We start from the raw sequence: 25,513 nt of genomic DNA, 5'->3' as shown, positions 1-25,513 counted from the left end.
TTCTTTTGCTCAATATTGAGAGTACTTTCATTTTCATCACTCTATAGTACTTCAGTATATAAACGTACCACTAGTCTTTTTTTTTTTTTTGAGACAGTCTTGCTCTGTTGCCCAGGCTGGAGTGCAGTGGCATGATCTTGGCTCACTGGAACATTTGCCTCCAGGGTTCAAGCGATTCTCCTGCCTCAGCCTCCCTATCAGGTGGAGCTACAGGTACACTAATTACTACCTAATTACCACCATGCCCAGCTATTTTGTACTTTTAGTACAGAGGGGGGTTCGCCATGTTGGTCAGGCTGGTCTTGAGCTCCTGGCCTCAAGTAATCTGCCCGCGTTGGCCTCCCAAAGTGCTGGGATTACAGGTGTGAGCCACCACACCCAGTCCCACTATGCATTTTAGTGTTCATGAACATTTCACAGTTTCCTGTCTGGTGCTATTATAAATAACGCTGATGTGAGCATTCTAGTACTAGTCTTTTGTTCCCACCTACGTGCATTTCTCTTGGGTGTATGGCTAGCGCTAGAGCTAAGGGATCATGTGGTATGCTTGGCTTTGCTTGGTGATACTTTGGGTAAGTTTTCCAAAGTAGTTATATAAATGGCTATCCTTTTCTTAAAATTGAGAGACCTATTCAGACATCAAAAGTACCCTCGGAGTAAAATCCTCCCTCCTTTTGTTAAATTCGTATCCAAAATCAACAAATAAAATAAAATACAATTGACTTAAAACCAGGAAACCCGCAACAAAGAGCAGATATTCTGAACTTATCTTTTCAGAAAATCTTAACTCATCATCAGTTACTGATTAAACACCAATCACAGATGAAATATTATGGCCTTAAATCATTCAGACGATTCAGACCAATACATCTGAATACAATGCCTTTCTCATGAGCTGTAAATGAAATACTGGATACATACATGTCAAATTCAAATGCAAGAACCCAAAACTCCAAGGGAAGGATAAGATGTCCACATGAAAAGTGCATGGCACATCATCTCTGCTCTATCCATAAAGCACAAGAAGAGGATGGAGAGGATGTAGGAGCACGGGACTATGGGAAAGTGGTATGTAAGGTGCAACAATGACCCCTCAAAAGATGTCCACATCCTAATCCCCATGGCCAATGAATATGTCATCTTCCATGGCCAAAAGGGCTTCACCAGTACCATTAAATTAAGGATTTTCAGATAGGGGAGTTATCTTGGATTTTCTGGGTAGGCTCAATGTAATTACAAGGGTCCGGCCGGGCGGGGTGGCTCATGCCTGTAATCCCAGCATTTTGGGAGGCCAAGGCGGGTGGATCATGAGGTCAGGAGATAGAGACTATCCTGGCCAACATGGTGAAACCCCATCTCTACTAAAAATACAAAAATTACCTGGGCATGGTGGTACGTGCCTGTAATCCCAGCTACTCGGGAGGCTGAGGCTGGAGAATCCCTTGAACCAGGGAGTCAGAAGTTGCAGTGAACTGAGAATGAACCACTGCACTCTAGCCTGGTGACAGAGCAAGACTCCGTCGCACACACACACACACACAAATAGTAATAATAATAATAATGATAATTACAAGGGTCATCATAAGAGAGGGGGAAGAGAGTCACAGTCAGAGAAGGAAATGTAACAATAGAAGTAGAGGTCAGCGTCAGAGAGAAAGATTTGAAGATGCCACACCGCTGGCCTTGGGGATGGAGGAAGGCGCCACAAGCCAAAGAAAGTGGGCAGCCTCAAAAAGCTTAAAAAGACCAGGAGACAGATTCTTCACTGGAGCCTACAGAAGGAACCAGCCTTGCCAACACCTTGACTTTAGCCCAGTGAGGATGATTTTGAGCTTCTGACCTCTAGAACTGTAAGATAATAAATGTATGGGTTTTTTAAGCCACTAAGTTTGTGGTGGTTTCTTACAGCAGCCACAGGAAACTCATACAAGTTGCATGTTGGGAATCATGGCAACCACATTTCCTGAGTCCTGGTCCAGGCCTCTTGCCATGACCTCTTAAAGGAGATGTACCCAACAGATGCAGCAGGGTCAATTTTTTCCACCCTAGCAGGATGGCCAATATTATTTTAAGATCAAAGGCTGTGTATAAGAAAAGCAGAGGTCGTCAGGCGCAGTGGCTCATGCCTATAATCCCAGCACTTTGGAAGGCGAAGGCAGGTGGATCACCTGAGGTCAGGAGTTCAAGACCAGCCTGGCCAAGGTGGTGAAACTGCATCTCTACTAAAAATACAAAAAAATTAGCCAACTGTGGTGGCAGGCACCTGTAATCCCAACTACTTAGGAGGCTGAGGCAGGAGAATTGCTTGAACCTGGGAGGTAGAGGTTGCAATGAGCTTAGATTGTGTCACTGCACTCCAGCCTGGGCAACAGAGCAAGACTTCATCTCAAAAAAAAAAAAAAAAAAAAAAAGGAAAAGGAAAGTAGAGGTCATCTTTGTAACCATCTCACAAATAATTGGGATAGGCTTTACTGCCCTCTCAGATGCCAAGACCTTAAAGAGACTCTTAATAGTCCTAAGGTAAGAACTACAGACACATGCACTGGGCATTTTTCGGGATGTATGTGTCACCTGGGCACTATTCTCATTTGTTGCAAGATTTTGCTCAAGCTCAGCAGTAACAGTTATTAAGCATGGGCTAGAAAAGCTCTTCATTTTTTATCCATTTTTTAAAAAACACAACTTTTGTATTATAAGTCACATTTCATTTTGCATTCAGCATCCTATTTTCTTATACTCCATAATACCCTTATTAAATGATACATTTGGACCACTGTCAGGACACCAAAAATAGGCTTTCCTGCCAAAGCTGCTGCATAGCCTAGACTTGGGGGATACTGAAAGCTCCAGCAGAATATTCACCAGTACCCTGTACAGTCTAACTTCCCAGACCTTCTAGCACACTCTCTGTCTGGGCTGAGAGACGGGGGAGCAGACACGGGGATGGGGAATCAGTCATGTCTGGACAAGCCCTCCTTGGGTAAAATGCACCGCCCTCATCTTGCCTATTCCACCACACAAGTGCCCTGGGATTCCCCCATAATAATAATGCAAAGAAAAAGCTTTAACTTACAATTCTTTCATTCTCACTCTAACTCTTCAAAATAGCCCAGTATCGGGACCTCATTTCTTTCTGTTGAAATTTACTGTGACAACACTCAAAAACATTCATTTCAGAGGGGGTTCATATTGATAAAAACGGAATGAACAGTGAACTCGGGCTTTAGGATGACAAAACAGGGGTACAGGCTGATACCAGTTCAGAAGTGAAGATCCTCTGCCTTTTCATGACACTGGTTTTAAGTGTTCAGGACTTTGCATCCTCTGAAGACATTTGCTTTTAAATAACACCCACATTGTCCCAGCCCGCCTCCCTGACAATGGGAAACCTTGCACTGAACTGGTTATGAATTATCAGAGGGCAGCATGTGTGAAGAGTTTTCTGAATGGCGGAAAAGCACCCTTTTTCCACATGCTGATAAGTGTCTAATAGCTGAACGCATCTCCTTGATGGACAGAAAAGAAGAACCACATCCCACAATAAAACCCACTGGGCTCTGAGAAAAGGTGATTCTGATAGAAAATAACAGGCAGGCTCTAAATTCTAATGGGGCTGTAGTTGAGCAGATTTATTCCCGTCCTAGAATTAACATCACGACCAAACGAAAGGAACCATGTCCTCAGGTCTCAAAAATCACAGATGCTCGCAGCACCAGGAGCCCTTCCCTACCGGTGGCTCCTGCATCCCTCAATACCAGAGCCCTTCTCAGGAAACATTCACTAAGGACACATTAGGAGTGAGTGCTCAGTTCGACACTGGGAGTGTAACGATGAGTAAAACACTTCCTTCTCTCAAGAAACGCATAGGTAAGTGGTTAGAAGGACAGCAAACAAGCAAAATATCTTTCGATGAGTGCTGGTCATAGAAGTTTCCACATGGGATCTGGCATTAGGGGGAAAATGACATTGAATATGGGCATCGAAGGTGTTGGCTGGGAGGGAGGGTTACGGAAAAAAAGAACTGAATAGTGGGCAGAGAGAACACAAGAATGAAAATTAAGAATCAGAGAAGTCGTTTTCTCAGGGAGTTCAACAGAGTATTATACCCTGAAGACAGACAGTATAGGTTGAGGAAAAAATAAGTGGGGAAGACCCCAGAGTCATGGTAACGAGTCCACAGTGGATCCAGGAGGCAATGATGAGACCTGTGAGCACTCCAAGCCAGAAGAGGGAGCCTGTGTTCGTTCACGCATTCATTCAACAAACATCTGGGGACCAAATCTTCTCCCAGCACTGCAGTAGGTGCTAGAGGTGGAAGGGCAGGCTCAAGAGACCTGTTGCCTCCATTCCCAATGCTTGTCAATCTGTTGTGAAAACAAAAGATTGTAAAAACAAGAAAAATAAAGAGCCCCGAGTATTAAGGGTACATACAAGGAAGTTAGGTAAATGGGAGCTGAGGAAGCCCGCTAGTTAAGGGTCAGGAGACATTAATTGTGTTTCAGCTGAGACCCAAGGATCAAGGCAGCCAGGCAAAGGAGAGGAAGGAAACGAGCAATAGAGGGTGTCAGGGAGCAGGAAGAGCAGGTGGGAAGAGCAGAGCCCACAGAGGGCGATGTACGCCAGGACTTACAGGTATCCAGCATGGCTGGGCAGAGGATGCCAGATGATGGGAGGCAGGATGGTGGGGGTTAGGGGATGGGCCAGAGGGGCTGAGAAGGAGCAGAGAGGTGCAGTGATTTAGCTCTGAGGACTCTGAAGAACGAAGGTGACCTGCAAGAAAGTGGGCTGTTGTGTTTAGTCCTAATCACAAAGGACAAAGAGCCAGGGCGACAGCAGTGGTAAAAGCCGGGAAACAACCGACGCAGCTACAAGGCCAAGCTTAGATTCAACAAGAGGTGGCATCCTAGACACGGAGTGAATGAAGGGAGACAAGGATTACTCCCAAGTTTAGGGCCTGAACAGCGTGGAGCTAGGAATGCTGACTGAGGTGTCAGAGAAAGAAAGGTGGACTGGGAAAGAAAGAAAAACAAGGAGTTAGGTTTGAGAACTAAGGGGTTAATGCACTAACAAAAACACCACCTGATGAGCGTCCTTTACCAGTGGTCATTGGGCCTTGGAAAGGTGGCTCAAGGAATGGGAATCTCATCTCTTTCATGCCTGACAACTGAGTTGCTGGAACAGGTGTTTTTTCTTACAGGGAGATAATGCCTGCCTCCCCATAACATTTATGCATTGATCCTGCTTCCACGCTCAGGAGCAAATCACAATAAACCGACTCCCTCTTAGTGTCATAGTTCCCCTTAATCGGTGAAGAGTCTGGTCATTTTCAATTCACTTACATCAGATGTTAGAATCAGAAGCTTGAAGGCCAGGCACGGTGGCTCACGCCTGTAATCCCAGCAGTTTGGGAGGCCGAGGCAGGTGGATCACAAGGTCAGGAGATCGAGACCATCCTGGCTAACACAGTGAAACCCCATCTCTACTGAAAATACAAAAAATTAGCCGGGCATGTTGGTGGGTGCCTGTAGTCCCAGCTACTCGAGAGGCTGAGGCAGGAGAATGGCGTGAACCCAGGAGGCGGAGGTTGCAGTGAGCTGAGATCGCGCCACTGCACTCCAGCCTGGGCAACAGAGCGAGACTCCATCTCAAAAAAAAAAAAAAAAAGCTTGTAGTTAGAATGTCAGCGCCCTGCTACGTACACGCGACAACTTCATTTCACATTGGAAGAAACGAAGGCCTAGCATGAAGAGCAAGTGTGCCCCAGATCACCCAGCTCCTCTGGCTGAGCTGATTGGAGATCCTGAGACAGCTGACCCCCTCCAGGGCTCTCTCAATATATCATGCTGTGGCGTGTAATCCAACTCCAAAACCCTATGCTGAGAGCATCCACATCTCGGAAGGAGTTCTTGGCTCTGCTCTCAGAAGATCCATTGAAATTAAACAGAGTCGAAAAATAAATAAACCCATGTAAAGTATGAATAGTATTTCCATGAATACAGGCAGCAACTCTGCCCCTTATTTATGGCTTCACCTGCCACAAAACCAAACACTCAAAGGTGTCAATAAATGGATTGTAACATTGTTGTGATGTTTAATTACAGAGAAAATAATGTCTCTGCGGGCCCTTTGGGAAATGCACTGATGTCTGCAGCAACCGGCAGGGAGCTTCATGGAGGTATTATTGCCTTTGTGTTCTGATATACTCAGCCTTTCCCAGAGCTTCAGGATCTCTGGGTCAGGAGGGGTCAGTTGGGTCACCTTGTGTAACTGCCCCTCTCGCTCAGCTCCCTCTCACGATACTGGACTTGTGTTTCTGCGTCTCTCATGCCAGGTGTTTCACTACCCCCTGAGCAGCTCATTCCAGCTCTGGACAGAATGGTCCTCATTATGAGGAGCTTGACATCTGGCTCCTTGTCACGTCCCTCCGTAGGTTCGGGGCCACCAGAGCAATCCCAATGTCTCTTTCAGGGGACAGCCCTTTGTCTGTTTGCTGAAGCTGAGCATGTACACCCTGAGCCTCTGCTTCTCCAAGGTAAACATCCTCAATTCTTCCCACCGTTTCTTACATAAACAGATTTGAACAGGCTCTGTCACTCACCTGGATTTTCCTAAGTGTGCTGCCTCATCTAGATTGTCCTTACAGTGTAGAGTCCACAAACACAAATGCAGCAGCCCTAAGGCACACTGACACTCAGTAACAGAAATCTGCTGCCTTTGTCATCCTAGCTAAAATACCGTGTTAACATGCCCACATCACCCCGCCCCTACTAAATGCTGCTTGTGATTTGGTCCCAAGCGTGGGGTTCATTCTCATTCTAAAGGATCATGTTGATAGATACAGCCTTTACACCCAGTCTGTCATGCTGCCTCAAAGCATTTTCACTATCTTTCCAGTTTCCCATAATCCATCTGCCAGTCTGGTCAAATTGCTCAAAGTTAGTGATCGCAGTCACTCCACTGGTCATGATGGTTCTAAGCTGCCTTCAAACTGACCATAAACACATCTAACCATAAACACAGACAGTTATGAATTGTCCATAATCCAGATCAACTTCTAATCTCTTCTCTTTGGGAAACTATGCCATTTGCCTTTGGTGGCCATCCCAGTCACCCAATCTCACCCCATGTGTTTTAAGCAACTCTCCATCATCCTGTGACCAGAAATAGGCACAGGGCTTCAAGTTAACAAAAAAGTACCAGCCTCCCTCACTACCCTCCCATAACCGCAGTGACTGATTTCAGGAGTTACCACAGGCAACAGAGGCAATATTAGGGAATTAGAAAAAGGAAAAAATCCTCTTTCTACTGGGGTTGGTGAGGACAGGATGCAAGCCTGAAACTTCCTCCACGTAGATAAAGTCACCCTGAGAAAAACCAAGGCAGAGCAAAACAGAACAAAGGGACAGAGATACAGAGATCTAGCTACAAAGCCCCTGGATCCAACTCTACCTGAAGCCTGCCCTATCTCTGAACTTACAAATCCTATTAACTATCAAATTCCCTTTTCACCAAAAATCAATTTGGGTTGGCTTTCTGCCAAAGAGTACAAATCAAAATTCTGCAACTTTCCTCACCCAGACTGTGTGACACCCTGTCAAATCCCTGACCAAAGTTTAATCACTCACTGAGGCCCCAATCTATAGCATGGTATTGCAGTTAAAAACTCAAGCTCTTGAGTCCAATCCGGGCTCCATCTTGACCGCCTCTGGGGCCATGGGCAGATCACTGAAGCTTATCTGCCTCATCCTCCCCATCTGTAAAATAGGTGTTATTAAATGTACCTGCCACAAAGAATCATTGTGAAGAAAGAGTGAACACATGTAAAAGTCCTTATAACAATACCTGGCCTGTAGAAATATGCAAAATACTAGTCGTTTGTACTGTTGTCATCACTGTGATGACAGAATCACAGTGTCTGTCATCACTGTCATTGTTATACCATTATTATTATTATTATTACCAGCTTAGTTAAAAGTCAATGTTTTACTTATTAAACCTATACTAGCATGGGTAGCTCTGCCTTCTTTTATAAAAGGGGCTTTTCCATGATCTCTGGGAGAAGCTTTCCTTATATCAAGACCAACATCAACTTCCCTTCCCCTCTCTTTAGTCCCTTTTCCACAAACTTACCATCCACTGCCATGGCATAATTTATCTACCTGCTTAGATGAAGGTTCTGACTGCTCCAGGGATGCAGCTCAGGGGCAGGAACAGGGACAGGGGTGTGTCACCCGGCCTCAGCCCTGGGCTAAGCATCCTGAGCCCTCCCTGCTAGGCAGGCACCCAGTTCCACCTTGTTTATATTCAGTCTAGCTAACTCAAGGCGAATCTCAGAAAGTGAAGTGGAGATCCTAATTAAAAGGTAGCCTTGAGCTGCCAATAAAATTATGCATAAAGGAAACGTTTAAAAACACAGTTGTGACTTCCTTGAGACAGATTTTCATTTGAGATCTTCATTCTTAAATTCAAGTGTGGGGGTAAATAAAAATACAGTAAGCTCTTCACCACTGCCGTTCCCTCTCTCTCTGAAGCCTAGAAAACCATCTTTGATAGGCAAAACATTGCACTGTATTTGAAATTGCTGGCTAGAAAAATGGCGAGTTTTGCTGTTCCCACTGATTTCTGGAAAGTAGCAGGTATCATCATTTGTTTTTATTTCTTTGGAGAGAGCAAATCTTTTGTTGCCTCCCTGTGCTCGGCCTGTCATGTAACTGATCATCTTTCATCCCCAGCCCAGGCCTGACAGCTCCAACAACCCTCTCCCACAGCACCCTGCCTTCCTCCATCACAACGCAGATCGCAACGTGCCGCGATGGTTTGTTAGCCTATCTGTCTCCTCCACTATCCTGTGACTCTCCAGATCTGTTATCTCCATATTCTCAGCACCAAGTTTAGTGCAGGCATCCAGTAACAACAACCACACGGCCGGTCGCAGTGGCTCACGCTTGTAATCCCAGCACTTTGGGAGGCCGAGGTGGGCAGATCACAAGGTCAAGAGATCGAGACCATCCTGGCCAACATGGTGAAATCCCGTTTCTATGAAAAATACAAGAATTAGCTGGGTTTGGTGGCAGGCACCTGTAGTCCTAGCTACTCGGGAGGCTGAGGAAGGAGAATCACTTGAACACAGGAGGCGGGGGTTGCAGAGAGCCATGATCGCACCACTGCACTCCAGCCTGGTGACAGAGCGAGACTCCGTCTCAAACAAAACAAAATAAAACAAAACAAGAAAACCCACACAAACAAACAAAAAACACCACCATCACCACCACCACCACGATGTTGAATGGGTGAATAAACGAATGAAAAGATGGACCAACTCTTGAAACATATGGCTCCATGAATATCTCAGTAATTTCTCTAGGGCCCAACATTTTCCCCCATTATCGACAAAGTAATTGACTTGATTTGACATTTCTGTACCCACTACCCTCCCACTGCATCAAGGTATGCCTTATTTTGCTTGTTTTTCCCTTTTTCTCCTCACATTGTTGACTGCCGCCAACTACCCATGTGACCCTAGACAAGTCACTTCCCGTGACTGGAAATCCACATTCCCAATAGATGGCTTTGAGTTTCTTTTCTAGGGTTCTGTGACAGCTGATGTTCCCTTTCTTCCCTCCTTCCCTCTCACTTTGGCTTCCACTCTTACCTTCGAAGCTCCCAGAAAACAGGTAAATCCAGGTGATGGCTGGGATGCAGAGAAGACTCAATGAGGCAGCCAAGAATTTCCGTCTCCCCCTGCAGATTCCCAGCATCCTCTCGGAAGTGGCAATCCCTAATCCCAGAGCCGTTTCTCTGTCCGGAGCATGAAGTCCTCGGCCTCCCTCATAATACTTTCTGAAAGGAAGAGCAAAGAGGAAGGCCTGAGTTCTTAGTACTGGAGATGGATGTAAGTTACGGAAGAGAAATATCTCATAGATCCTGAAAGGGTTTTGACCGATCTAGGCTTCCTGCTAACCTTTCATCCCAAGAGATGATGCTAGAGTCTTGCAGTCTTCACAACTGAGACAATAAATAAATAAGTAAATGACAAAAACTGTGAGATCTCTCTCTCACACACATGCATACACACACATGCACACGCACATACATGAACACTTTATAGTACAGGTTAACTTTGAGACCTGAACTAACATACTTAAAGGAGCATTTAGTTAGCACCTATTATGTACCATGTACGAATCACGTGCTATGCTTCAAAAGAAGACTAGAACAGGCTGGCCGCGGTGGCTTACACCTGTAATCTCAGCACTTTGAGAGGCTGAGATGAGTGGATCACATGAGATCAGGAGTTCAAGACCAGCTGGTCAACATGGTAAAACCCCGTCTGTACTAAAAATACAAAAATGACCCGGGCATGGTGGCACGCCTGCAATCCCAGCTACTCAGGAGGCAGAGGCACGAGACTCGCTTGAATCTGGGAGGCGGAGGTTGCAGTGAGCCAAGATCGCGCCACTGCACTCCAGCCTGGGGGACAGAGCGAGACTCCATCTCAAAAAAAAAAAAAAGAATACTATAACAGAAGATGGATTCAAAAAGTGCAGTCTAATGAGATAGCCCAACAGAAAAGATCTATGAGAACCCCAAGCTGAGATCTGCATGGACCACTCTGGAAAGGCAGATAAAGGTACTGACTGCCTTGTATGTGGTCAGGATGGCAGAGCAGTTCCAGCATTCTGGGCAGAGGAGAACTGAGAAAGGCACTGGTATGGACTAAAGAGCACATGCCAAGGCAAGGAGATGGGAGAGGCCACCACCTCCATCTGCATGGGACTGTACCCTAATCACAACTGAACACACTCACTAGGGACTGTCTTCATAGCTTCCACCTTCAACACGGAAGAAGAGGTCCAGAGAATCACAGAAACCATTAAAACATGCAGAGAAGGGATAAGAACAAACGGATAGCCTGGGGAGGGCATTTCTTCAGACCATGGCAGCAGAGTGGCCGTGAATGTGTCACCGGAAGAGGGAGCAGGTCAGTGCAGACAGAGTGGACAGCCCATGATCTTTCACCTGAATATTTGGCCAGGGAATCATGAAACCTACAAAGGAGTTAAAAATCCAATGGACTCTAAGACCTCATCTCTACCCACCTCCTAACATAGGTGTCACGCTGACTATAGGTGGAAAGAAAGATAAACCCACATGGTGCCTCCGTAACAGAGCAGAACTCACCCATTGCACACAGCTATAAAAGGCCTCAGATTCCCAAGGAACACATGTCTGTAAAACAGCTGGCTTGGTTCTCCCCTTCTATATTCCCAAATGCATCCCTCCCTCTTGAGTAACCCTTATACTGCCATGACGAAGGTCTGGTTGAACTGACTCCTTTCCCCACCACCTTCCAGAAGACGGGTACCCGCCCCATCAGATCCACCTCGCATTCTTTAAGACTTAGCATATTGCCTGTCAGCTGCAGGTGCCTGACAACCATCTGCTAAATGAATACATGGAATCAGATTCTATCCAAAGGCCACCCTCTCAAGCTTCAGGAGTTTATGTTCAGCGAGTTGCCGACAATAAACACCTAACGGAGCCGATCACAACTGTCAACACTGAGCCTGCTTCTGCAATCACTCTGACACGGTTTTCTACATGGCCTTCTTTTGGAACAGATGAAAGACCACAGGGCTGGAGGGTGTAGACTAGAAAGTAAAACTGAAAAAAGCAAAATCCTTCTGAACAGAGAATGTTGACTTGAAAAAAGTCCCCTCTAGGGAATGTTCATTCTAAAGCATAGAAAACAAACCCTACGTACACATTCCACTAGTCACAGAGAATGAGAACCACCAAGACCCGTGAATCTCTTAGAAGAAGGAAGTGCAGGAAAAGAGGGCTGTGCAGTCAGATAGAGGTGGGTTCAAGCCCAGATGCTGCACTCGGCTGGCTGTGACCTTGACAAGTCCCCTGTCTCTGGATAAACTTCCTCATTCATCTATAAATTGAGATGATACCCTTTATCTTGGAGGGTTGCTTTGAGGCTCAAATGAGAGAGCCCTTGACGAAGTGCTTACCAAAGATATTTTAAGTACATTTCAGGGTCGATCCTTCCTTCCTGGAGGGCAGAAAAGCAGCCTTAATGAGGTTTGTTTGTTTGTTTTTCCTTTTTGGAGACAGAGACTTGCTCTGTCGCCAGGCTAGAGTACAGTGGTGCGATCTTGGCTCATTGCAACCTATGCCTCCCGTGTTTAAGCGATTCTCCTGCCTCAGCCTCCTGAGTAGCTGGGATTACAGGCACACGCCACCACATCCAGCTAATCTTTGTATTTTCAGTAGAGATGGGGTTTCACCATGTTGGCCAAGATGGTCTCAATCTTTTGACCTTGTGATCCATCCACCTCAGCCTCCCAAAGTGCTGGGATTATAGGCGTGAGCCACCACACCCGGCCTTTAATGAGGTTTTTTCTCTTTCTCCACTCCCTCACTTCCCCCACAGGGTTGGGTAGGAAACAGATCCCAAAAAATAGGTATTGCCCAATAGGCCAGATAGGTGATTTAAACCTGAAGGATCCACCTACTCAATTCTCCTACCAGAGTTACCATTCTCCCTAGGGATCTGTGAGGGGTGGGTTCAGGACCCCCCACAGATACCAAAATCCACAGATGGCTCAAGTCCCTCATATAAATGGGCATAGTATTTGCATATAACCTACACCTATCCTCCTATATACTTTACTCTAAATCATCTCTAGATTACTTATAATACCTAATGCAGGCCGGGTACGGTGGCTCATGCCTGTAATCCCAGCACTCTGGGATGCTGAGGTGGGTAGATCACCTGAGGTCAGGAGTTTGAGACCAAGGCAGGTGGATCACCTGAAGTCAGGAATTTGAGACCAGCCTGGCCAACATGGAGAAACCCTGTCTCTACTAAAAATGCAAAAATTAGCCAGGTGTGGTGGCGTGCACCTGTAATCCCAGCTACTCGGGAAGCTGAGGCAGGAGAATCACTTGAACCCGGGAGATGGAGGTTACAGTGAGCCGAGATTGTGCCACCGCACTCCAGCCTGGGCAACAGAGCAAGACTCCATCTCAAAATAGTAATAATAATAATACATTTTTAAAAAACTTAACAAAAAAACGTTGAATGCAATGTGAATGCGACATAGTTATACTGTATTGTTTAGAGAATGACAAAAAAGTCTGCACATGTTCAGTATAGATGCAACCATCCGTTTTTTCCTGTAAATTTTCTTTCTTTTTTTTTGAGACAGAGTCTCGCTCTGTCACCCAGGCTGGAGTGTAGCAGTGCCATCTCGGCTCACTGCAAGCTCTGCCTCCCGGGTTCACGCCAATCTCCTGCCTCAGCCTCCCAAGTTGCTGGGACTACAGGCGCCCGCCACCACGCCCGGCTAATTTTTGTATTTTTAGTAGAGACGGGGTTTCACCGTGGTCTCGAACTCCTGACCTTGTGATCCGCCCGCCTCGCCTCCCAAAGTGCTGGGATTATAGGCGTGAGCCACCGCGCCCGGCCTTTTTCCTGAAGATTTTCAATTGCAGTTGGTTGAATCTGTGAATGTGAAAGCCTCTGATATGAAGGGCTGACTGTATCACAACATTCAAATCGCAATTTTTGTTTTCACAGTTTACTTACAGCAATAAGTCAAGGCAACTAGCAGTAAGCAGCACTTCTATGTCAAGCACTTTTCTGTATTTTTTGCAAATAACTGTTTATGTAATTCTCAAAATAACCTATGAGATAAACACTATTTCCAGTCCCCACTGTATGGATGAGAAAATTAAGGCCTAGAGAGATTAATTACCTGGCCAAGGATTACACACTACTAGTAAGAGGCGAAAGCACCTCAGGCTCTGCTCTCCCTCAGCAATTGATCCTAAGAGAACTCTTGCCAGAGGGCGTTTTTCCTTTTGCTTTAAACCAAATCCTTCCTATTGAATATTATGATTATTTCTTTCCCAGGGTCAAATATATCATAACTGTTCACTCTTATTCCAGAAAAAAGTACAAAAGAAAGACATTAAAAAGCTACAGACTAGGGTTGGGCCCAGTGGCTAACACCTGTAATCCCAGCACTTTGGCATGCTGAGGCAGACGGATCACCTGAGGTCAGGAGTTCAAGACCAGCCTGGCCAACATGATGAAACCCCATCTCTACTAAAAAATATAAAAATTGTGGTGGTGCGCACCTGTAATCCCAGCGACTCGGGAGGCGGAGGCAGGAGAATCATTTGAACCTGGGAGGTGGAGACTGCAGTGAGCCGAGATCACATAATTGCACTCCAGCCTGGGCAACAAGAGCAAAACTCCATCTCAAAAAAAAAAGCTATAGACAAATTGTAAAGGAAGGGAGGAGGATAGGAACTGAACTCATTTGGTATTAATAATACTCAAATAACACTGGGGAAAAAAAACTCTTTAATAAAACACTTACTTTTCTCTTTTCCTCTCTCCATCTGCAGAAGTTAGTATCAATACATACAATTTGTACAAAGTTTTAAAACAGTTTTAAAACAGAATCTATGGTGGTTTCCCTTTTATGATAACACAGGCATCTGAAATTAAACCCAGCAGGTAAAAAATACTCCTTCATGGATTTCACTTTTAAATGACACCTCTGTGTACTAAAAACACATTTTTAAGAAAAATCTCAATCTATATCAGAAGTTACTCCAGGAAGTCAACACAGAAATCAACACAAGAAGAAAGGAAGGAAGAAACAGGAGGTGGGCTGGAAATTACATCCCAAACATGTGTAAGTGTTAGTGAATTAACTGGGAAAACCAGCTTCTAACCTGCTCTCTCCCTACTGCTGCCTGGTGCGAGGGAGACCTCCCCACCTGTTAACCCAGGTGTCTAAGAGTCATCCCTAAACACCTCTCCCTCAACTCCAACATCCAACTCTTCGGCCATGCTGGCCAACTCCTCCTCCTAAACATGTACTCCATCTGTCATCTCCCATCTGTCTTAACCAACGAAATTTACGTTTATGAAGAACATTGTATGAACCCAAAAAAATCACCATGATCTGTTTGTTTTTGTTTTTGTTTGAGACAGGGTTTCACTCTTGTGGCACAGGCTGGAGTGCAATGGCATGATCTCAGCTCACCGCCTCCCAGGTTCATGTGATTCTCCTGCCTCAGCCTCCTGAATAGCTGGGATTACAGGCGCCTGCCACCACGTCCAGCTATTTTTTGTATTTTTAGTAGAGACAGGGTTTCACCATGTTAGCCAGGCTGGTCTCAAACTCCTGACCTCAGGTGATCCACCTGTCTTGGTCTCCCAAAGTGCTGGAATTACAAGTGTGAGCCACCATGCCTGGCTGATCTGTTAAACTACAAACACAGAATTCAAAGCTAAATGTATTATATAATGTGATCACAAATATCCTTCAGTCCAAAGCAATAAATTTTATATATGTGTACAAATACCTACATATCGATATACGAAAAAAAGGCTTAAATGTTGTAAATTATCTTTCGGTATAGAATATGACTAATTTCAACACATTTATATATATGTGTATATATACACATTATATATATACTTCCTGAAATTTGATACAAGAAGCCTACATTGCTTTTCTTTTTTTTTGCGACAGAGTCTCTCTCTGTCGCCCAGGCTGGAGCGCAGTGGCAAGATCTCAGCTCACTGCAAGCTCCACCTCCCGGGTTCATGCCATTCTCCTGCCTCAGCCTCCCGAGTAGCTGGGACTACAGGTGTCCACCACAACGCCCGGCTAATTTTCTGTATTTTTAGTAGAGACGGGGTTTCACCGTGTTAGCCAGGATGGTCTCGATCTCCTGACCTCATGATCCGCCCGCCTTGGCTTTCCAAAGTGCTGGGATTACAGGTGTGAGTCACTGTGCCCGGCCAGCATTGCTTTTATAATTTAAAAGTTATTTAAAAATTGGCCAGGTGCGGTGGCTCACACCTGTAATCTCAGCACTTTGGGATGCTGAGGCAGGTGGATCACCTGACATCAGGCGTTCAAGACCAGCCTGGGCAGCATGGTGAAACCCTGTCTCTACTAAAAAAAAATAAAAATAAAAATAAATCAGCTGGGCGCAGTGGTGCATGCCTGTAATCCCAGCTACTGGAGAGGCTGAGGCAGGAGAATCGCTTGAACGCGGGAGGCGGAGGTTACAGTGAGCTAAGAGCTTGCCACTGCACTCCAGCCTGGGCGACAGAGCGAGACTCCATCTCATAAATAAATGTTATTTAAAAGTTTTGATCTCTACGTCTTAATTATATTGCTTGCAATTCAAAATACCTCAGCACAGACAGTATAAAATATATATATATGTGTATATATACGTGTGTGTATATATATAAGCTTTAATTTACAAGTTCAGTGCAGTGAGTTAACATCTCTTGTGTCCTAATTGGGAATACACCCTCCAGGGATGGCTGGTTACCATTTGAGAGACTTCAGTCAGAAGCCTACATTTCAAGCGTGTACTCCAGCTATCTCTTGTCAGCACCAGAGGCTGTCTTTTAATTAGCATCATGGATGTTAGAAATAATTTTTCATGGGTGTTCGAGATGTGTGGATTGTCTAGAAACACTGCACATGAAGAAGGAATAAAAATCTAAGAAAAAATATATATACACACATACACACAAACACACATATATATGGGGAACGAAATGACTCAAACCCTTCAGAGTTGCTTAGGATCCCAAACTGATCCTAGGTGTATACAACAGTTGGAGGATTTGGACCACTGATTCTAACTAGAAGATTGCCTGAATCCTGCCACTCTCATATTGTCACTCATATTCAGTGAACCTTTCTTACAAGGTGCTGTCCCAGCACCTGAAAGAGAAAGAGCTGGACACCACCGAGGTTTTGTTATAAAACAGGTCCTATAGGCCGGGCGCAGTGGCTGACGCCTGTAATCCCAACACTTTCGGAGGCCGAGGCAGGTGAATCACAAGGTCAGGAGATCAAGACCATTCTGGCTAACACAGTGAAACCCCATCTCTACTAAAAATACAAAAAATTAGCCAGGTGTGGTGGCAGGAGTCTGTAGTCCCAGCTACTCAGGAGGCTGAGGCAGGAGAATGGCATGAACCCGGGAGGCGGAGCTTGCAGTGAGCCAGGATCACACTGCTGCACTCCAGCCTGGGCGACAGAGCGTGACTCCGTCTCAAAAAAACAAACAAACAACAACAACAAAAAAAACGGTCCTATGGCAGATGGATAGTTGAAAGATGTTAGCTTTATTATCATTATTTGTATTACTGCCATTATTATTTTCCCAATGCACACCTTTACCCAGGCCACACTCTCCTGTGCACATACACACACACAGACACACACACACACTCCAGACACACACACACACACACACACACACACACACACACACACACACACACACACACAGTCTCCTGCCCTGCCTACTATATCCTGGACGTCTTTCCTCCTCTCTGGAGCCTCAGTAGAATCAAGTCTTCACTGCTTCTATAGGACCTCTCTGTCAAGTCTAGCCCTGAAGGCTCTCCCTTTTTGCTTCTCAACTCCAACAGGAGTCAGCAGCACACTCCTAATCACTTAATTATCTTCTAGTCATTTCCTAGGCATTACTTAATCTCTCTTCATTGGACTAAAACTCCTTCAGGGCAAAGGATCTAGAGTTAGTTTCAAGTCTCTCTCTGAGACCAGCATCTAAGACCACGGAATGTTTACACTAACCCACCTCTACTCAAAGGTGTTGGTCCTTGAACCAACAGCCATCAGCATCAGCTGATCTTTTCAGGCACGCAGAATCTCAGGTCTCACCCTAGCCTCACTGAATCAGAATTGGCATTTTAACAAGATCTCAGGTGATTCATGTATACATGACTGTCTGAGAAGCCTGTACTAAAGCACTTAGTAAATAACTGGTTAATAAACAGAGCTGGCCGCCCCTTCTCCTCTCCGCTCCTCGCTTCACCAGAGCAGGAATCCGCCAGGGCAGTAGGGCAAACTGTTCACATCCTAGACTTCCTTGATTGCAAATTTGTTACAACAGCTTTCTGAGACACGAAAGCAGAGTTTCTAAACACGTGCCTTTTTCTAACCAAACAAAAACATCTATGGACTAGGGTTGGCTCTCATGATGTGCTGGACTTCTCATCAAAAACTTCTCCCACACGTGAATACTGACTGAATGGCACCAGCACCACCCACTTCATTACACCCACCGTACCAAAGGGAAAACTGAGACTAAGAGAGGCTAAAGACGCTGACTTAGTGGTTGGAAACCCTGGCACTCAAATTCTCGTATTGTTTCCTTTACGGTCTATCTCCCCTATCAGACCATCAATGTCACAAGGGCAGGGACTTGTCCATTCTGCCCACTGCTGCCTTGTTCATTACTGGCACAGTATCTAGCATATAGAAAAGAAGCTGATCAATAAATATTTATTGAATGGATCAATGACTGTCTCCATCACGGCAGCAATCTCCCTGGATATTCATTACCATACAAACTACTCCAATCACACAACACCCCTCAGCCCACCCTTCCCCTCCAAGCCCATCTGTGGAATGCCATGAACTTCTACTATGAGATCAGAAAACTCCTCTTTATATCCAACTTGCTTCCTCTCACGTCATTCCTACCTCTTGCTTTTATGTGAAAATGGAGCTGTCCCCTAAATCACTGCTTCCCCTAAAAGAAAGATCTGCTCCCCTCTTGCAAAGCATGTACCCAACTAAGGGATAGGAAACAGGTCTCTGTCCTTCTGGCTTCCAGTTGTCTCTACTGGATCCTCCTGCCACTCTCTCTTATGAAGATGCCTGTTCCCACTGTGGCTCACCATCGTCCTGTCCTTGGCAACTACTGGTCACGGCTCTCATTCACGTTTTTAAGCCAATAGGTTACAGTAATTTAGTTCACATAAGAACAGCATATTTCAGGCCTACAATTTCCATTTAATATCAGCAAAAATAATCTGTATGGAAAACCCAAAAGCAACCATAGAACATAATACACAAAATGCACAAATGTACTTTAAAATGCAAGTTATTATATGGCATTAGCAAGGTAGAACAACATAGATATTAAGGAATCCATCTCATTGTAGCTAATAATCTTTTCGCATATATAGCCAATGCAAACGTACAAATTACAACTTAAGTGTTGATGTTAAAACGTGTAACACATCCTCAGATCATTTATTTGAAGACACTAAAATAATGTCATGTTTATGTTTCATTATTTAAGAAAGTCTTCAGCTCATTTCTAACGCTTCATAAAGCATTGCACTGATAACATATGTGTGGCCAGGACAAACTGTTCCCTGAACTTAAAAGGTGAAAGACATGCCAGGCAAAGTGGCTCATGTCTATAATCCCAACATTTGGGAGGGCAAAGGGGGAAGAACTGCTTGAGGCCAGGAGTTCAAGACCAGCCTGGGCAACACAGAGAGACCTTCCATCTCTAAGAAAATGTAAAGACGTTAGCTGGGCATGGCGGCATCTGCCTGTAGTCACAGCTACTCCAGAGGCTGAGGGAGGATGATCACTTCAGCAAAGAGTCTAAGGTTGCAGTGAGCTAAAAATCACACCACTGCACTCCAGCCTGGGCAACAGAGTGAGACCCTATCTCTAAAAAAGAAAAAAGAAAAAAAGGTGAAAGGCAACATCCTATATTGCTATTGCAGATGAAAAATATATATATATGTGTATGTGTGTGCACATACAATCCCCCATATCACACACAAGCAATCACCCATAATCCATAAGGGGAGGTCATTTACTCCTCCCATTCTCGATAACTGTAATCTCCCCAAGACCATTCTCACACTCTTCCTCCTCTCCACTCACTTCCGTGATGAAAATGCCCATTCAAAATATCTGCCACTTCACATAAACCACGTTCACATTCTAGGCCTTGTCACCCAAAGCAGCGCAACCTGCATAGTTTCAAATGTCAAATGTCAATATCCCCCACAATCCCTCACAGTCCCACTGCCAGCCCTCTAAGGCTACAATTGCACAGATATTCTTTACTGTCACCATGACCCCCAATCCACTGCCCTTCTTTATCACACTCTCTATCCAGGTCTAGTTTTTTTGTTTGTTTGTTTGTTTTTTGTATTCTCTCTTGTTCAGTGTAGATGCTGCCACGGTTCGTTACTATAAACCCCTTCTATTTATAGTAACCCCCTCCCTTGGCCCTTTTTGTTTCAGACCGCACTAGCCTGGGAAAATCCGATGCTTCAGATGAATGCAACTTTCCTTGCTCTTCACAGCTTTACGTGTGAAGCCAAACGGGGTAGGAAATCACACTAGCAGGCTGGCAGATATGTTTCAGTTAATCATTTCTGATTTCAAATGGGCAGTCAACTGCTCAGAAATGCTACTGCCTTTCTCTAGTAAGCTCACTTCCCCAACCTCTGAGATACTTATTTCATAGATTTTTTCCTCAAACCTCTTCCGTCCTGAATGATAAATTTCAGGAGTATTCCAGAATTCAATGTGGGGTCCACACTTTCTATTTCTCCCTAGTTGAAAACCCCCATGCCAACAGCTTGCAAAACAATCTCCAGGCTGACGACTCCCATATTCCTCCCTGTAGCTCTGGCCTCTCTTCTTAGCTCCAGGTCCATGTGTACAATGACCTTCTTCCTATATACCCACTGGATAAATCCGCATGCATCTCAGACCTCAACTCCTGATTTCCTCCTCCGAACCTGCTCAGAAAGGACAGTATCATTGACTCCATTGCTCAAGCCACATATATAGGAGCCAGTCTCAATTCCTCACTCAAACAGCTCATCTTGGGCAATCCACGCATCCTCCAATTCAGGCAAATTTCTGCTATTCCATGCCTCGGATACATCTTCCTCTCTCCATTTCTCCTGCCACTATATGAATCGAAGCTACCATTGCACCCCATGCCCATGGCTTCTGCATTAGCAGCCTCATTCAAACTCCACTTGAAATTACTCCATGTTGGCTGGGTGCGGTGGCTCACACCTGTAATCCCAGCACTTTGGAAGGCCGAAGTGGGCGAATCACGAGGTCAGGAGATCGAGACCATCCTGGCTAACACAGTGAAATCCTGTCTTTACTAAAAATACAAAAAAATTAGCCAGGCGTGTGGTGGGCGCCTGTAGTCCCAGCTACTCGAGAGGCTTAGGCAGAAGAATGGCGTGAACGTGGGAGGTGGAGCTTGCAGTGAGCCAAGATCGCGCCACTGCACTCCAGCCTGGACGACAGAGCGAGACTCTGTCTCCAAAAAAAAAAAAATGGAAATTACTCAGTGTTTCTCATCAACTCTTAAATCCAAACTCTTTGCTCCACCTAGAAGCACCTGGCTTGACCTCGATCTCTCCGACCTCGTCTCTGGCCACTCTTCTCTGCTCTACTCCAGCCACACTGACCCTTTCACTTCTGGAATATGCCTCAGCGTCTTTGCGAGTGTGCTCCCTGTGCCTGAAATGCTTATGTTGGGCTCTTTGCTGGACTGCATCCTTATCCCTCTAGACTAGACCTTGAATGCTGTTGACTCAGAGAACTCTTCCCAGACAATCCTATGCCTCAGTAGTCCCCTCCCCAACTTTGTCCATCACCATGCTGTGGTCGTTTCGTTCATAGTACTCATCAGATTTCTAAATTAAACAATTATTTGATTGATTACTTGCTTAATAGCTGCTGCGCCCGCTAGATTTTAATTTCTACTTGGGCACAAACCATGACTACTTTATATTCAAGGTATACTCAGACACAGGGGAAGCACTCAGGGAATATCTGCAGAATGAATGAATGAACTAATGAATAAATGAACAAATGTTCCACCATCAGGAAGCCTGCAGTCACTCTCGTACTGCTCCAATAAACCCTTTAAAACAAAGGTCCAGGAACTAGCTGTCTGACCATACAACATCTGTAACATGAGAAATGAAATCCATGCAGCATCCCACAGAGGTCCCTGTGGCAATGAAGTACTGCCCCTCAGACACCCTCTCGTACATGTGAGGTCATTTGCAAAGTTCATTTTGGTAACTTTCTCTCCTTCTCCCTGCTCCATGGGAATGATCACACAGGGAGCAACTGGTGCCTCCTCTGGGTCCGGGGCCACGCAAGGGTCTCTGTAGAATTTCCTCCCTGAAGGTGATCCTGTGGCCTGTCAAACTGGCACTCCTTAATGGCACTTGGCCTTGGAGGCACTATTAAAAAATTCATCGTGTAAACTCTAATTTAAAGGCCGCATGCAATATGCTCTCAAACAAACACTGAAAACTTCCGAGTTCACGATGTTGAAAGGACCACAAGGGTCCACTCCTGCCAACTCAGTTTGTCTTCATCCTGCTGTGAAGTCAAATTCTCTGGCTACAGAGAAACATTCACATTTGCCCTCAGAACCACTGTGACGTCACAGATCAGGGCAGTGGTCCCCCCTGAGGCATCCAACACAGTCCTCAACCACCCATTTTCATACAGCTCTGCAGTCAAGACACATTACTTGTCACCTGAGTTTTGCCCATCTTGTCTCTGTTATAAGACAAGCAAACTCCAATGCACAGTTTGCATTTCACATGGGCCTCACAGCATTTACAAAGCTCTGGGAGTCAGGAAACCTGGCCTCAAGTATCAGCTCTGCAGACACAAGCTGCAGGAGCCTGGCAACTGATTCGTTATCCTGGAGCCTCCCATCAATTTTCTGGGAAAGCCCATGGCAATATCAGGCACTCGTGGTTGTTCCAAGGATTGCAAGAGATCAAATGAAATCCAAAATGCGATTATAACACAATATGAGATGCTATGTAGTATTAATATGACTAAAATAAATTGATTGACTATAGCTGCTCGACTAATCAAAATCTAAGGACAGTACAGACACTACTGTTTCCTTCCTTTGATAACCACAAATCAGGTGTGAGGTGGGGAGGATGTGCTCTGATTCTGCCTCAAGGCTGTGTATCTTGGAAAAGGAAGAAGTATTGAAAAAGGAAAGAATACTCTTACATATACCAGAAGGCAGGAGGAACTCCTCCAAACACATTATTCAATATGTTACTGCTCTTTTTGAAGGAATCATATCCATTTTTCAAAAGAGACCATCCCTATGAAACAAATTATGTCTCAAAATTTAGCACCAGGAAATGATTCTCTCCTAAGAGTTCATAGGCTTCCCTGGATAAGACAATGGCCATTCTTACAAAACTTACCTCGTTCTCCATAGTCGACTTAAAAAAAGGGTTAAAAAAATAGGAGATAATAAGCTTTTTATTTTTCTTTTTTTGAGACAGAGTCTTGCTCTGTGGCCCAGGCTGGAGTGAAGTGGCATGATCTCGGCTCACTGCAAGCTCTACCTCCCGGGTTCAAGCAATTCTCCTGACTCAGCCTCCCAAGTAGCTGGGATTACAGGCGCGTGCCAACACATCCGGCTAATTTTTCTATTTTTAGTAGAGATGGGGTTTCACCATGTTGGCAAGGCTGGTCTCAAACTCCTGACCTCAGGTGATCCATTCGCCTTGGCCTCCCAAAGTGATGGGATTACAGGCGTCAGTCACCACACCCAGCCAGACATTAATCTTAATATTTTATTTAACCTAGTATGCTTAATATATTAGCCTGTTAACACGTAATTAATACAAAGCACCACTAATGAGATGCTTTAGTTCTTTTTCTCATCTCAGTCTTCACAGAACACATCTTATCTTATCACTGACAGCACATCTCAGTTGGAAGTAGCCACGTTTCAAGTGCTTAAGAGCCACATGGGCTAGTGGCCACGGTACTGGACTGTGCAGGTGTCAGTATTTTCCAAACCTTTACATCACACTGTTTGAGAATGGAGTTGAGGCAGAGAGCCCGGGAAGCTTTGCCGTAATACAGGCTGGATAAATAGCAGTAGGAGTTAGTGGCAGCAGAACTACAGAGAACCGGATTTAACTGGATGTGACAGTGCTTTGGAAAGAAGAAAACATTTATTGGGCAACTAGGATACCCAGGTACCACACTGACACTTTCTCATGGCCTTAATTCACTCAGCTTTTACAATCCATCTGTGCGACTGCACTTAACAGAGAAGGGCACTGAGGTTCAAAGAAGTTAAGTGGCTTAGGTCCCACAGCTGTAAGAGAGATGCTGGGAATAACCCCAAGATTTCTGGCTTCAAATTGAATGTGCTTCTCTCAACATGGTAGCAAAAGCTTCCAAAATCTGATCCCTGTCAACCTCGCCTTTCCAGCTTCATACCCTGGCATGGTCCAAATCACGCCTTCTAATCCAGGAACACCACATGGGCAAAGCTGCTATGTGGCCTCACACTTCTCTGCCTTTCCACTTGCTGCCTCTTTTAACTGCTAGACTTTCCCACACCAACTCTGCCTTTCCCCATGGGGAGCCTCTAAGTCAGTGGTTCTCAATAGGGGGTAATTTACCCCCAGGGGACATTTGGCAATGTGGAGACAATTTTGATTATTAAGACTGGGGGCTTGGCCAGGCACAGTGGCTCATGCCTGTAATCCCAGCACTTTGGGAGGCTGAGGCGGGCAGATCACCTGAGGTCAGGAGTTCAAGACCAGCCTGGCCAACATGATGCAACCCCATCTCTACTAAAAAATATAAAAATTGTGGTGGTGCGCACCTGTAATCCCAGCGACTCAGGAGGCTGAGGCAGGAGAATCACTTGAACCCGGGAGGCAGACGTTGCAGTGACCCAAGATCATGCCACTGCACTCCAGCCTGGGCAACAGAACAAGTCACTGTTTTTTAAAAAAAAAAAAGACTCAGGAGGGTGGGATGCTACTAGCATTGGGTGGGTCAAGGTCAGGAATGCTAATAAACATCTTACCAGGCAGAGGACAGTCCCACAACAAAGAAGGATAATGTCCCAAATGACAACAAGGCTCAGACTGGGAAACCCCAGTTTAAGGTAAGCACTTCAGAGAGGACCCTTCCCTCACTGAAAGGCTCCAAGGATGTTTCAATCGAGCACAGGCACAAAAGATGACCTGCAAATGCACTGTGGTCATCTTTATCTTTTCCTCCAGAGTCATCTTCCTTGGCTTGGGGAAGTGAAGTCCATTGATCTGCATCCCAACGAGTTTTCTTAATTTCTACCCTTGGTACTGTTCCACACAATCTGGACTGTGCTTTAAAAGGGCAGGAACTCAAGTTTAATTGAGCCACAGGCAGGCAGGTGGTGTGGACATTACTTCTAGCATAGAGCTCTCTCTGGGGTGACACAGGTACGGAACCAAATGGGGAGAAAGAATGGAGAAGTAATCAAAAATTTCCACTTCCAATACTAACCTCTTTCAACAATGCATTGCCAAAGAGATCTTTAATGCAAATTTATCTTTCCTGAGGATATACCTTCTTCCCAGGGTCAGACTACAGCTTCAGGAAGGCTGATTTTTATGTTTTTCTTCTGAATGTTAAATCAGCCCTTAATCACATCCATGAGGCTACCTATGAAGCCCTGCCTTGGAGTATTTCCATCTTCGTTCTTCTGATTTTCATTCTGGAAACGGACGATGTAAGCAGGCAGGCCTCACATTTCCATTCTGCTTAAGCAAATACTCATAAGCATTTCACAA

The 25,513-nt window shown here is 45.1% G+C and overlaps 1 protein-coding gene across 2 annotated transcripts in view; it reads right to left on the bottom strand.

Moving 5' to 3' along the window:
* The window catches only part of LARGE1 (LARGE xylosyl- and glucuronyltransferase 1), a 634,203-nt gene that overhangs the window by 466,789 nt on the left and 141,901 nt on the right, over positions 1–25,513 (bottom strand). For both annotated transcript variants that reach the window (XM_010371404.2, XM_030915190.1), the window contains one exon: positions 9,653–9,840. In XM_010371404.2, coding sequence (XP_010369706.1) covers positions 9,653–9,758 — 106 coding nt within the window. In that variant the 5' untranslated portion in view covers positions 9,759–9,840. The remainder of the gene's footprint in view (positions 1–9,652; positions 9,841–25,513) is intronic.

The sequence above is a fragment of the Rhinopithecus roxellana genome, chromosome 13, assembly GCF_007565055.1.
Source record: "Rhinopithecus roxellana isolate Shanxi Qingling chromosome 13, ASM756505v1, whole genome shotgun sequence".
NCBI classification, from domain to species: Eukaryota; Metazoa; Chordata; class Mammalia; order Primates; family Cercopithecidae; genus Rhinopithecus; species Rhinopithecus roxellana.
This window is presented reverse-complemented; position numbering and strand designations above follow the sequence as displayed.